Source organism: Lepidochelys olivacea, assembly GCF_965140295.1.
Source record: "Lepidochelys olivacea isolate rLepOli2 genome assembly, chromosome: 4".
In the NCBI taxonomy this organism is placed as follows: Eukaryota; Metazoa; Chordata; order Testudines; family Cheloniidae; genus Lepidochelys; species Lepidochelys olivacea.
In genome coordinates, this window is record NC_140414.1 from 19,804,906 (window position 1) to 19,820,140 (window position 15,235).

The 15,235-nt window shown below is 42.2% G+C and overlaps 1 protein-coding gene across 2 annotated transcripts in view; it reads left to right on the forward strand.

The window, feature by feature from the left end:
• Positions 1-2,544: 2,544 nt before the first annotated feature.
• The window catches only part of SHROOM3 (shroom family member 3), a 239,384-nt gene continuing 226,693 nt past the window's right edge, over positions 2,545-15,235 (forward strand). For both annotated transcript variants that reach the window (XM_084625321.1, XM_084625322.1), the window contains exon 1: positions 2,545-2,752. In XM_084625321.1, coding sequence (XP_084481447.1) covers positions 2,579-2,752 — 174 coding nt within the window. In that variant the 5' untranslated portion in view covers positions 2,545-2,578. The remainder of the gene's footprint in view (positions 2,753-15,235) is intronic.

Consider the following 15,235-nt stretch of genomic DNA (forward strand, 5'->3'; position numbering starts at 1 on the left):
TCAGCAGCCATTCATACACAGGAGGCAGTGGTCTGAATGATTAGAGATTTGGGGTTGATCATTCAGTCCGAACACTGACATCAGTGAAGTTTCCATTGCATTAGGCTTATGAAACTGAACTTTGACACTACTGTACCCAAAACTATGTTCTACACCTCTCAAACCCTGCAAAAATTTAAATCAAATTCATTATTTTACTTTTATCAACACAATTACTGGAGCTAGGTCTTTTGTTTCACAGTCTGACCAAGAACACCCTGGCTCCATTTAGGCAGCAGATTTGACTGTTGGAACCTCTTGCTTTTAAAGAAGTTTCCTGCTTGGAGTGACAGGTAGAGCCAAGGCACTCTGGCTATTTGAGGATACAGCCATAGGTAAGCTAACAAAAATGGTTACTATTTGAGACTTTGGATTCCCTTTCTGTAACTGAACTGAAAATATTGTTTTAATTGTAATTAGCGGTGAATGTTCCTTTTTAGAAGGATTTGTACTAGACAATAGTCTAGTGATTAGCATAAACATTTTCTGCCATCCTGCATCAAGCAACAGAATTCAGATTGACATTGTCATGGAGCATGGGCCTGATGTGTTCCCTGGCACTGTGGTTTTACAAACTTTAAAAAGACCAAGTCATGTAGAAATTGTGGGCCAGATCCTCAGCGGGTGTAAATCCTTATCACTCCACTGACTTCAATACAGCTATTCCAGATTTACACCCGCTGAAGATGTGGCCCATTCGTTTTAACTGCAGTGGTAATTTTCAATGTGTAAAGTAACATTTTATCTTTCTTTGACCAGGATTATATAAAAAGTGGAGATAACTCGCTGTTTATAGCACATATGCCCTCATCTACACATTGTTGTGGAAATCAGATCTCTGGGTTGCTAGGTATGTCTGCATATCCCAAGGACTGTATGCAGTGTTGTCGTAGCCGTGTTGGTCCCTGGATATTAGAGAGACAAGGTGGGTGAGGTAATACTTTCCGAAGGTGAGAGAGAACAGCTTTTGAGCTTACACAGAGCTCTTCTTCCTGAGAGTCTCTCTCACCAACAGAAGTTGATCCAGTAAAATATATTACTTCACCCACTTTGTCTCTGTAATATCCCAAGAATTGTCATTCTTTTAGAGTGAAATTTTACAGCTTAAATTATACACAGCTGCATTAACAAGGGAGCAAGATCCAAATGTTGATGTGATTCTGGCTGCTCCAAAAGCAACAAACCAACTGCAGGTAACTATTTTATCTTATCTCACTTTTCTACCTGTTTAACAGTAGCTCTCACCATGACTTCAGTGAGGTTACACAGGATTTGCAACTGGTGGAACTAAGTGAGAATTTGGTCCCGATCGTCTGGAGCCATTTTCAGGTTGGTGGGCTGTGCATTTTAATGATGTAATATCCAATCGCTAGCTCCCCGCGAATTCACAGCTGAGGTCTTGTCACATTAATATGTAAATACATCAGAAATCACTCTGGGTCAGACTGTCCCCCTCCTGCATGACAAGCCATAGGGAAACAGTTAAACGCTTACTCTTTCCAGTCCATTTTTACATTATTTTAAAAATATATATATCGGCTTACAAGGCAGGTGTGCGGGGGCAGGACTTGGACCTGTTCTGGGAACCACCAGAACTTATACAAACCTGGCGCCATTGGGAATGGGAGCACCAGGTCCTGCACCCTGCATTCCATAGCTCCATACTTGCTGTGCAGAAATGGGCAGCCTTAATCCAGTTTACTCTCACTTCCCCACTCTCCCTCCGAGCAGCAGTAGCTGCTGTAACACTGGCAGACCATTTGGGAGAGCACGGAAAGTGAAAAGAACTCAGCTATCATCTCCACATTTTTTCAAGGGATTAATTTCACCTGCTTTTCCTGTTTGCCCTGTAGACTCCAGTTCTTTTTAATCCCAGACGTGGGAAGTTATTTCAACTTTAAAACCACACGGAAATGTTTTTTTGGTCTGGGCTTTCTCTCCCCCCACCCTCGTTTTTTTTTTCTTTTTGACAAGTCAGAAAATTGTGAAGTGAGCAGGAGAGAGCGAGTGAGAGGGAGAAGACGCTTTCATTCTTTTCGTGCAATGGACTGAGGCAAAAAGGCCATTATAATGGTAAATCACACACAGAAAGGAAGAAAAGACTGATAATCAATCACAAATGAAGCATTCGTTTGGATTTTGGCAATTTACTGGCCAGTGGTTATAAACCTACATAGTTTTTTCTTTTGTCCAATTTACATAAAACATGCAGGTTTGAAACAGCAAGGGCAGGAAGAATCATTTTCAGAAAGGTATCCTGCCAAGGAATACTTAGGATGGGAAAGACACAATACTGAAATGCCAGCAAGGACTCAGTGAGTTCTGAAGAAAAAGCAACATGCTGAAATGCTGGCGTGAAGGCTTTTCAACACAGGACCCTGGACTTCAGCTCAGAAGAGAAACTTGCTGTGTCAGAAGCCTCTCCCCAGACAGCCCAGGGTTTCACATGCTTAAGGATGACTCGTAGTGGACTTGGGGGGGAGTTCAACTCATTCTTCCGTGATTGCTTCAGTGGGATTTGTGGTTGAATGAGTATGTGATGATAAACATGAGGATGCTAGGCAATACTGCCACTGGCATAGCCTCTTCAGAATCCAGCATAACCCAGAAAGAAAGATACATTTATCTGGAGGTGTTGCTTCAAGGAGGAGCTCCATGGGGATTCACTCTGAAAGGCGGACTGGAGCATGGGGAACCATTAATCATCTCCAAGGTACTTTTGTTTGTTTTAAATCCGGATGCAAACAAGTTAGCAGAAATGCCTGGTTTCCAGGGCAATAGTTGTAAAATATTGCCTCCTACGGGGTGGAATTGTTCCGGGGTTTGGACTGATCCTGGCAAGTGCTGAGCAGCTCTAGATCCTGTTGAAATCCCTAGGTGCCCAGGACATCCTTTTGTTGATTGTAATGCCTGAAGTCTAAGGACATTGTTAAGCTATCAAAGCAACTTTCCTGTCCCAAAGGACAGCAACTATTGCTTTCAGAAAGAGGCTGTATTCATTTCATCATAGTTCCTTTTAAAATGAAAGCGGGTGAATCTTCCTTTTGTGTGCTGCACCAGCCATCTTGTACCATGAAATCATGGTGCATCTGAGCATGTTCAGTGAGCCGTTACCTGCTTTTGTGAATTGACTAGCGAGAAAACATTTTAGGTCACATGATATTGTTTCAGCTAATCCGAACTGAAGGGAAAAAAAAGAGAAAAGTGTAATAAATAGTTCTGGGTATGTATGTGTATATAAATATACATATGCATACATGTGTGTGATTACTCTCACACACACACAGAAAGTATACATATACATAGCAATTTTTAAAAACCCACTCCAGTATTCTCCTATTTACTAAATGCCGATGAAATGTGGTACTTCTGGAACTAAATTACTATTATTCAGGAATGCGATATTAACCTACAGGTATCTGATAGCATAGATGGCAAATATATTTGGGGTAACATTTTCAAAAGCACTTAGGTCCCATTTTCAAAAGGGACTTGAGCACTTAGGAGCCTGAATCGCACTGAAAGTCAGTAGGGCTTGGCTCATAAGGTTTCTAAAGTATTTCTAAAGTATTTCGGCATCTAAAGATTTAGATGGGTACCTCGTGAGATTTTCAAAAGTAAAAATCCCCCTAGGCACCTATCTGAATCTTTATGTGCCTAAATTCCTTTAAAAATCTGTCCCGGAGGGCCTAAGTCCTATTTGCTCTCAATGAGACTGACTTGCAAGTGCCTAAGTCACTTTTGAAAATGGGACTTAAATGCTTTAGAAAAATGTACCCTTAGTGGTTCTCAAATCTCTGCTAGGCTATTGGCAATAGTATGTATATGGGTATATACATAATGTATGGAATGATCCTTTCACGTGTGTGTTTGAGTTTGTATGTATATGTATAATTATTTAATCTAATTTCTTTATATAGGATGGGATTTGTGGGCTCTAGAAACTCAGAGGATCAAAACCAATGGCAGCTAAAAGAAAACTCTGGTACTCTGTATCTATTCCATTTAGGCGAGATCCTGCAGTCCTTACTCAGATGAGTAGTTCCATTGAAATCAGTGAGTTCTCATCAATTCATTTCCCCTTTAGTCACGTAAGCAAGGATTGTGGGATTGGGACTTTCACATAAACGTTCCCAACTTGAACTGGTTCTTAGCTGTAAATGAACGTTCCCCCCCTTTCCTGTAGAGCAACATTAAATAGAGACAACTTGGGACAGACACATAAAACAAAACATCACATCACTGAGTCAGCAGGTTATATTTCATTGTTTGCACATTAGGGACTAATATTGCAGTGTCAAATTTTCAGCTTTGTGCATGAGAATGTTTTTACTGTCGTGGTAAAAGCAGGTTTTGCTTTTAATCCTGAAATATCTTCCCACCACATACAAAGTTCAATAACTTTTCTTAAATGAGACAGAGATGGCTCTTGCTGTGGAGCATTAATGAGTCTGTGGGATTTGGTTTCCTCAGTAACCAGCCCCCTGAATGTCAAACATGCCTGGAGTGTGCAGGAGGCCACTGGCAGCTGTATGACTTGTGCCTTCCTTCCCTAAAACAACACTGCAAAAATTTGTATTTTGTTTTTTTAACTTGTAGCTACAGCCTCGCTTGCACTGTCACTAATTTTTGTGCATCTGTTCATGCATCAGTGACATAGATGCTAGCTTGCCAGCTTCCATATGAGTTTTACTCTCTGGAAATTGTGCAGAGCATGGTTTGGTTTGGTTTTGTTTGCTTCCAGTTTCAGCTGAAAACTAATCTGGTTATATAGATTAATATATTAGAGCTATGTAAATATCTGTGTTCATAATTCAGTCTGAATAGCAGATAGTGAATTCATGTTAGTTACCTAGAAAGCTTTTTGACCTAGATAATACATAATTCTTTATTCTTTGACCAATCAAGTTTATACTGTAGAGCTATTAGGAATTGTTGGGAATAATAAATGAAAACATTGTATAGGTCAAATCTTGACCACCTAACTTACTCACAAAAGAAGTCCCATTGAAATGAATGGGACCACTCATGCAAGTATGGTGACAAGATGAGCATAATTTAGTCTAACAGTAGTATTCCTGATCTGTAAAAACTAGAGAAAAGTGGGCATGGAGGCAGGTTAAGAATTTAAATGAATGGTAATTCAGAATTAAGGCCTGATTCTCATTTACACTGTGGCCTCTTTACACTGCTCTGGCAAGTAAGGTACATTTACACCTACATTAAGGTCCCTTGACATTGCCAGAGAGGTGCAAAGTGTAAATGAGAATCTGGACTTCAGTGACCATGTAAACCAGGGGTGGGCAAACTTTTTGGGTCGAGGGCTACATCTGGGTGGGGAAATTGTATGCAGGGCTGGGGCAGGGGTTTGGGGTGCGGGAGGAAGTGCGGGGTGTGGGAGGGGGTGTGGTGTGCAGGAACTGGCTCAGGGCAAGGGATTAGGGCAGAGGTGGGGTGTGGAGTGTATGAGGGGGCTCAGGGAAGGGGGTTGGGGTGCAGGAGGGGTGTGGGGTGCAGCAGGGGGTTTAGGGCAGGGAGTTGGGGAGCAGCGGCGCATACCGGGGCCAGGACAGGCTCCCTGCATGCCTGTCCTGGCCCCATGCTGCGCTGTTCCGGGAAGTGGCCGGCACTACGTCCCTGCATGGCCCTGGGGGTGGGGGGGCCACAGGGCTCCACGTGCTGCCCTTGCTGCGCCTCCAGGTACCTCCCCCGAAGTTCCCATTGGCCACGGTTCCCTGTTCTCAGCCAATGGGAGCTGCGGGGGGCGGTGCCTGGAGGCAAGGGCAATGCATGTAGCCCTCTGCTCCTCCCCGGAGCCCAGGGACATGGTGCCAGTTGCTTCTGAGAGTGGCGTGGGGCCTGCAGCACCATGGGGGTAGTCCCACGGGCTAGATCCAAAGCCCTGAGGGGCTGGATCCGGCCCGCAGACTGTAGTTTGCCCACGCCCGATGTAAGCTGAAGTCTCTGAAAGTTTGCAGCAAGATTTTACCATCTATTATTATATGTCCTGTTATCTCCATGTAACACAATTAAGAGGTCATGGAATATTTGATAGTTGGCAAGTCCACTCGCATGTGATACTTGCCTCTGTTTCTCATGCTTTTCTATTCCATGTAGTCTATTTTTTGCCAGTCTCCTGCTGCAGTCTTAGCAGGTCATTTTGATAGCTTTCTATGCTGCTTCTGTTGTGCATTTCCATGCTATCCTTGATCCACCTTGTTGCCACTTGCCCAGGAGGGGTTTCAGTCCAATGCCTGCCTTGTTATAGTATTGGGTCTTTTCTCCATGTGTGTCCTAGCCATCTCCAATTTCGTTCTATAATTTCTGGTCCTATTGGTTTCTCTTTCATCCTCCTGCAGAGTTCTTTGTGATTTTTTTTCTGGCCATCTGATATTGTGGATTTGTCTAAGGCAGCTGTTTACAAAAACTTGGAGTTTAGATAGTAAGATCTTAATAAGTCTCCAAGTGTCAGCGCCATATACTAAGACTGGCTTTGCAATGGTGTTAAATATTCAAAGTTTAGTTTAGAGGGCAAGATTTCTGTTTCTTCCTATTTGGCTTTAGAGTTACAAAGGCTCACTCCCAGTTTATGTCTTATGTTCCTAAAGGTTCATGCTTCAGGGTTTCAACTAGCCATTTCCAGGGGTCAGGAAGGACTTCCCTGCCCCCAGTATATTCTGTTTTCCCTTTTTTAACATCTTCTCCTCAAGCATCAGGGATGGCCGTGGCTGGAGATGGGACATTGGATGGGGAGGGCCAGGACTCTGAGGTAGCACCAAGCATTATCTCTCTCAGTTGCTTGGCTGGCTGGTTCTTGCTCACATATTGAGGATCTAACTGATTGCCATAGGTGGGGTGGTCAGGAAGGAATTTTTCCTCCAGTTGAGATTGGCAGTGACATTGGGAGCTTTTCACCTTCCTCTGCAGCATGTGGGTGTGGGTCACTTGCCAGGATTATCTGGGTATGTCTCACTTAATCATTTCCTGCCATTTTGGAGGCCTCGGGCACTGGTACACCTTGATCTTTCCTATTCCCTGCCTGTGGCACATAATAATCTTGTCTCCTGTGGGCTGTAATACCTTGTTTTTATTTTGGTCGTTGGGTTTAGAGTGGGGCCGTTGGTGGCCTGTGGTATACAAGAAGACAGACTAGATGATCTGATGGTCCCTTGTGCCCTTAAGCTCTATGACTCTGTGGCTGGTTTTCAGGTCTTTATTCCACCTGTTGTACTTACAATGCTGCCAAAATAAGAGAAACATTGGACCTCCTTCTTTGTCAGTCCCAGAAAGTGTTATTGGCGTTTCCTGTTGTGTGTTGATTCTCATGGTTTGTGTTTTCACGGTGTTGATATTCAACCCTACTAATTGTGCATAGGCCTAGAAATCATTTGTTTTGGCTTGCATATCTATGTGGGTATAGAATAGTAAGTTGATATCTGCAAAGGCAAGGTCCTCTAACTTGTGTGTGAAAGCCCATTGTACGCCCCTTGATTATTCTATGGTCTCTCTCATTACCCAATCCACTACCGGTTAAACGATCATGGATGACATAAGACATGTTATATTTGTAGTCATCAGTAACTCATAATTGTTTTGGTTCTGTAAGTATCAGTCAGTGGGTGATCTCACCTAAGAGAGCCTTTGAAACTGTAACTGAGGGGAAGGTAGATTGGTGAGTTTAAGAAAGGTCCAGAAGCATAAATACAAGCTCTCTGTCTCTCAATACTGCACACCATGGAAAGGCAGTTCTTTGCACTGGCATGGTGTGTGCCAAGCATTGGCCCAAAGGCAATTGGAATTTTCGATGTGCAAGGAATGCAGGATCAGGTCCAAATCTTTTAAGCGAAAACACTGGGGCTAAGGCCCAATCCCCCAGACCCCTCCACATGTCCTACAGACACTGGAAAATACTTTAACTAAACACCTTGGCCTAGATCCTCAAAGCTATTTAGGCTCTAACTTCCACTGAGATCAATATCTTTGAAGATCTGGGCGTTTGAAACTAACCCAGTCAGTTAGTGGATATCCATCTGGAGCCCAGTAATTTATAGATGGCTGTTGGGTGTCTTTTAATTAGGGCTGTTGATTAATCACAGTTAACTCATGCAATTAAAAAAAAATTAATCGCAAATAAAAAAATTAATCGTGATTAATCGCAGTTTTAATTGCACTGTTAAACAATAGAATACCAATTAAAATTTATTAAATATTTTTGGATGTTTTTCTACATTTTCAGATACGTTTACAACACAGAATACAAAGTATACGTGCTCACTTTATATTATTATTCTTGATTACAAATGTTTGCACTGTAAAAATGATAAAAGAAATAGTATTTTTCAATTCACCTCATACAAGTACTGTAGTGCATCTCTTTATCATGAAAGTGCAGCCTACAAATGTAGATTTTTTTTTTTGTTACATAACTGCACTCAAAAACAAAACAGTGTAAAACTTTAGAGCCTACAAGTCCACTCAGTCCTATGTCTTGTTCAGCAAACTGCTAAGACAAACAAGTTTGTTTATATTTATGGGAGATAATGCTTCTCACTTCTTATATTCAATGTCATCTGTAATCATCTAATTCATGATTAATCACAATTAATTTTAATTGCGTGATTAATTGTGATTAATTTTTAATCGCTTGACAGCCCTAATAAATATTAAATTATTGTTCTCCACTTGTTGCTATTACTGTTCTATCCTTCTGCTTCGTCAAACAAGAAGACTCCATTTCTGAAGACTTGCTGTGTTACACACAGCACCAACATATATTACTGTGTAACCATCATGGCCTATGCTATGCAGGACGTCAAACTAGATGATCATGACAGTCCCTTCACTGGCTTAAAGTCTATCAATCTAGGAATCAATGACTCACTTACTGGTGCGCACTGAAAGATAGAGAAAATTTTTTTAAAGTACTATGTCTAATAACATGGAGAAAAGTTATTCTGTAGTTGGGCAAACAGAATAAAATAAACTAAACCCAAACAAATGGTAGAAGAATGAGAATGCACAAACGTTTTGAGAGTAAAAGTATAGTCAGTGTCCTGTTATCTCTAGCTCTACCATGCCAAGGACAGTATGTCCATCTTAGAATCGTTGAACCATAGGGTTAAAAGGGACCACAAGGATCATCTAGTCTAACCTCGTGCCAAGATGAAGGATATGCAGCTTCTTGAATGTGCCAACTTCAGCTCCTTTAATAGGAGAAGTGATTCCTTCTCTTTAGCAAATCAAGACCTACAAAAAGGTTAACAAACAGTTTTAAAATAATTTGTAGAGAGTCATGGGAGTTTAAAAATAAAATGCCAGGCTTAGCAAAGAATCTTTGCCTCTTGGTGCTTGAGATCATTTAATTTCACTTAGAAGCCATCTGGATGTCAGAGTGGGAAAGACTGATAGACTCCTGGAACTGACCTAATGGGAGAATGCTGACTCTGTGAGTCCTTTGATCAAAATGTTACAGAAGTTGGAGCTGGATCAAAGGCGAAGACTTGGAAGAGTCTGTCAGCCGGCCAGCTGAGGTCCAGAATGTCCTTGTGGGTTTGGGTCTGTCAAGGCTGATAGAACGATTCTCATTATGTGTCGCTAAATGCACTATGAGCTCACTCAAGTGAGGACAGAGAGAGGCTTCTTAAACGAAAGTGTTAGAAGCAGCATACGCACAGGAGCCTCATGGCTAAGGGCCCAATCTTGTTTCCATTAAAGTCCGTGGAAACACACCTATCAGCTTCAACGGGAGTTGGATCAGGCCCTTAATATGGGCTAAAGCTCTTGCTAGTATTCAAGATTATTTCCCATGCTCTCTCGCAGGTTATCCCTATTATTATTAAACTTTTATTGCTTCCTACAACCCTGCTGGGAGGTAAACCTCGGGGTTTGTCTCGTGTTTCTGGCACAAAGACCCTGTCAGTGACCTATGCTTTTGAGCTAAGGGAATGGATGAGCTACAGCACAGCATGTGAAAAATGTTCCCATATAACTACTAGCCAAGAAAAAACATCTCAGATGCCTTAATCCCTAGCAAGAGAAACAGCCCTCTTGTTAATTACATGAACATTGAGTTTAAAATAAATGGGTATTTCAGAGGCCTACAGCACCTTACATTTCTAAAGGTCTGTGTGTACCAAGGAGATTGCAGAAATAGATCACGCTTGGCTCTAGGATTCACCAAACAACATTATTAAATTACATTCCATTAAAAATTCTTGCAGCAAACCAAGGGGAAATGAATAAGGCTCCCCACTCCCATCTTGACTATCTTTGCTGCATAGAAATATTCAGGTGCTTTTACTCTTGAGATAGTGGTCTCACAGCTAGAGTGGGACTAAGAAAGTAGTGTGGATCTGGATTGGGGTTAGTGTATTGGTTTGGTCTGGAGACCAAGTCAGGGCAAATAAAGTTCACATTCAACATAGTGAAATCTTGTTTGCTCTTCTTGTGAAATTTTTTAGCCCCAAATGGCAGAAATCATGAACCACTGATTTAGTGAGATTTCCACAACGAGCAAGTCTCATGCGACTTTCAGTCCTCTTGCAACAGCTTTGTTAACAGGATTTGAAATATGACCCAGAAAATAGGAACAGACACCAAAGCACTATTTGGAAGCTGGGGTCATAATTGGGGATTTGAATTCAAACCAACCCCATACCCTAATACAGCAAGGTTTGTTCTGGAGGTACTGATTTTGGCGGCTTTTTATTTATAATCCTTTTACACTATAGCAAATGTTTTTTTTAAACACTGTTTAAACAGACAGGGTCCAAATAATAATCTTTTGTGAAGTAATTTTATGCCAGAAAACAGATCTGAGTAATGAACAAGGATAAGTAACAAGGAATCTTTGCCACTGGTGAATAGTAAACATTTTCCTTGAGATTTACATTGGATTGTGAGGCCTGAGATCTTGCAAAGTTCACTCAGATTAGAAAGTTCAGCATGAAGTTTGGTTTGCTGTAGAGAGACTTTTTTCTCTCCCCACCAAGCTCTTTTGCCCCTTCACCTCAAGAGAGTTTTTATGTCTTTGAATAGCTGGGAAGAAATGGTGAATAGATCCAAATTGATCTGAGGTTGATTGACAGAATCATTCTCAAAACCCACACAAACAAGAAATATTAACTGCTTCGGGGGGCATGTCAAGACAACTCTTCTACTTCAAAACCCCTCACGTACAGTTTTGATTGACAACGCTGCTCTTTATCTCAAAAACAACACAAAAGGGAGACTAAGTCTCATTGGTTTCTCAACCTTGCTCCAGAGCTTTGGCTGTTGTCCCACTGCTTGCCAAGAAGAATATTATGCCTTGTTTAGAGGACTGGTCTTTGGAAAGAAGCTGCATTGAAATTATCCCTCTTTCAAATAAATTAACACACATATAGATTTTCCCATCTTTTTGTATGTTAACTTTTAACAGGAGAAAACATGTTAGTGTATGTCCAGATTCCTAGATCTGCAGATTCTTGAAACACCTTAACCTATGCAGAAAACTTTATCCACTTAGTCAGCAAATTGATTCTCTCATCTGCTGATTTAGATGAAATACATGGCAGAATGGAGGTAAAACAGAGTAGGAGACATACAATTCTCCCGCAAGGAGTTTAGTCACAAATTTAATTAATGCATTATTTTTTTAATTAACATAAGCATGGAAGCATGTCCTCTGGAATGGTGGCTGAAGCATGAAGGGGCATACGAATGTTTAGCATATCTGGTACGTAAAGACCTTGCAATGTTGGCTACAAAACTGCCATGTAAATGCCTCTTCTCACTTTCAGGTGACATTGTAAACAAAAAGTGGGTGGCATTATCTCCCGTAAATGTAAACAAACGTGTTTCTCTTAGCAGTTTGCTGAACAAGAAGTAGGACTGCGTGGATTTGTAGGCTTGAAAGTTTTACATTGTTTAGTTTTTGAATTCAGTTATGTAACAAAAAAAATCTACATTTGTAAGTTGCACTTACATGACAAAGAGATTGCCCTACAGTACTTGTATGAGGTGAATTGAAAAATACCATTTCTTTAGTTTGCATTTTTACAGTGCAAATATTTGTAATAAAAAATAATAATATAAAGTGAGCATTGTCTACTACTTTGTATACTGTGTTGTAATTGAAATCAATATATTTGAAAATGTAGAAAAACATCCAAAAATATTTAATACATTTCAACTGGGATTCTATCGTTCAACAGTGTGATTAAAACTGCGATTAATCAGAATTAATTTTTTAAATCATGATTAATTTTTTTGAGTTAATCGTGTGAGTTAACTGTGATTAATTGACAGCCCTAATGTTTATTCATATGAAATCTGACCTATGCCCACTGAAGTTAATGGAAGCTTTAACTTCAGAGGGGCAGGATCAGGTGCACATACAGTACCAGAGACCTGATCCTGCAAACCCTTATTATGCATGTGGGTAACTTCATGTTTTTGAGTAGCCCTATAGTTTTCAGTGAGACTACTCATATGTAGTTGTGTCATGTGTACCAGTGTTGCAGGACTGGGCCCACATTTGTCTGGTTTTTAAAGTGGATTATATGTACCTGGCTTTTGTGTCATTTTTGAATATAGTCATAATATGACAACAATATAAGGCTTCAGTCATGTGCAAATACACTTAGCTTTATGTGTTGTGAGTAGCCTTATTTGTCATGACTGGGGCTTGGGTAGTCAGACCTAGTGGTTGCAGTCAGGGGCATGCACAAGGAGGTGCAAGCAGGCACCAGCCCCCCCAGTAATCAGCAGGGGCACAGAACTCCTCCGGCCCTGGGGTTGCGGCAGGGAGGGAGAGTGAGCTTCTCTGGCCCCAGAGCTAGAGGAGTTCTGTGCCCAAGCCACAGACCCAGGGCCGAAGGAGCTCTCTGAGGTCCTGGAACTGGAGGAGCTCTGTGATCCCAGTGCAGCCAAGTACTTGTAGATGACTATATTCAGATGGCTCCACAGCGCATGGATTTTTGTTGAAATGGTGCATGTACTGCTGTTTATTTCTATGAATATGATATATGTGGATCTGTTGATGTTTTAATGTGTGTAATGTGTGCGTTTAATATGCCCCTCCAAAAATGGTCAAATTTAAATTTCTGTGCACGCCCTGGTCGGAGTAGAAGCTATAGTTGGGAGTTAAGCCAAAAGTCAGAACGGGAGTCGGAGGCAGAGACCAAGGGCAGGGATCAAGAACAAGGCAGGACAGCCAGAACCAGAGCAGGTCAGGAAAGCAGGAACCAGGGATGAGTCAGGAAGGCAGGACTCAGGCAAGAAGGTAGGCTCCCGTGTAGCAGCCAGCCAAGAATACATCCAATTGCATGGACAACTTCCTGTGTCTCTTTCTGGCTTAAATTGTGTACCATGTTCCTCCAGCTGGGTTCAGTGGTCTGTACCTTTAGCAGAGCGTAAAGGAGGGCTCCCAGTTCTCCAGTCACTAGTAGAACTGTTGGTGGTGGTGTGGAGGCAGGAGTGGCCTGCTGGCTTGGGTTTGGGACCCGCAGATCCTCACTTCATTGACTTCAATGGGACTAGTCACAGTGTGTAACGTTAATCATAGGTGTAAAACTTTGCAGGATTGAAGCCTGATATTGTAAGTAGACATCCAGGGACCTGCTTTGGACTGGTATAAGGAAGGCAACAGAGAATATACAGTACTGCCCGGCTGGAGAGTTTCTATTGTTCCTTCATGTATTTTTCATTTTACTCATTGGAAAGGGGAATAATCCTATTGATGGTGTATCGAGGCTCTTAAATGTGTTGTATTTCATGCAATGGTTTCCATCCAGATTCAAGTGGATGGGTGTCCCCATAAATTAAAAAATGTGGCTAATTGGTACTCTTCCTTGCACTGTCAGCAAAGAGGCTAAGAACTGATTGGGCACAGAGTTGAAACCACCCTTCTTCCCCCCAGAGGGGTTTTCTTCAGGTCTGTGTTGAAGCACGTGGGCAAGATACAGAGGGAAGATGAGCAGAGAACCATATTTTGCAGGGTGATCGATCTGGCACCTTCCACCAGCACTAAAGCCACACACAGCTTAAACATAGAATGAAATACGCTAGTCAGCTTCACGGCATTGCCGTATGGAAGGGGCATGCCCTAGCCTAGCCCTAAGGACCAGGAATTGCCCAGATCACTAGAAAATGGAAATGAGACAGACATTTACTTACAGGGCAGAGGGAAAAGAAGGGTTTTGATGCTGTGCAGGAAGAGTCCCCGCTGCGCGTTCCCCTCTTTCCGAGGGCTCTGAGTGGGGATTTCTGATGCCAGTTTTGGGGACAGGATCTCCTACCTTCTCTCAAAGGAACAGAATTGCTTAATGAAAAGGCCTCTATTGTCAGCCACCTCCATTAGGCTGCCAATCCCCCCATTCCACAAAAAAGACTTCTGTTTGCTTCCACTACGCTGAATTAGCACTTGCGGACACAGAGCTTCCTTGCTGACTGACTGACGCGAGCGCTTGCTCCCTGGGGTGCCAATGCACCACAAACAGAGGCAGCTGGAGCTTTTGAGCCTGGAGACGGGTTGCCTGATGGTGCAGATAGTCCATCTACAATTTGTCATGACAAATGTTTCCCTCTCTGATCCAATAGGAATATCTCAACTTCCCTTATTAACAAAAAACGGGTGAATCCAGAGCTCCTCCACTCCAGACACAAATCACAGAGGTGCCTTTCCTGAGGGTAAATTTGTTAAGATGAGTCCCCAGAAAAATAGCTCCTCCAGATTGAGAGATGAGGGACTTCCAGGTGCTTCTCTCCAGCTCAGTAGCCATACTTAGAGCTACCTTGCTATTGAAGACAGCCTCTTGCTGCGAAATTAAACTTCCACTCAGCTCAGGAGCATTTGGATCTGGGGGGGCTTAGTCTGAGCCCTTTTTTGCTTCCTGTTCAGTCATTTGGCTTCATGTCACCTCTGCAGTAGGTCACGCACTTAGTGGTGTGTCTCAGAGCAGAGAGAAGGTGGGACTCAGCTGTAATGGACATCAGAGATGTTCTATATTCAGGTTACTGGACACAGACAGGACCTCTCTCCAGCTCTAATGCTAAACATGGCCTGTGCTGCCTGATGTCACTACACAGGCTTTGCCTAAGTCCTGACTTGCACTCAGGAGTCACAGAAGGGTCTACCAGACATACATGTCTAAAGAAATGTGTATCAATGGGGTATTGCCTCCATACTGGCTCGGAAAGAGTTCAGTGGAACTGG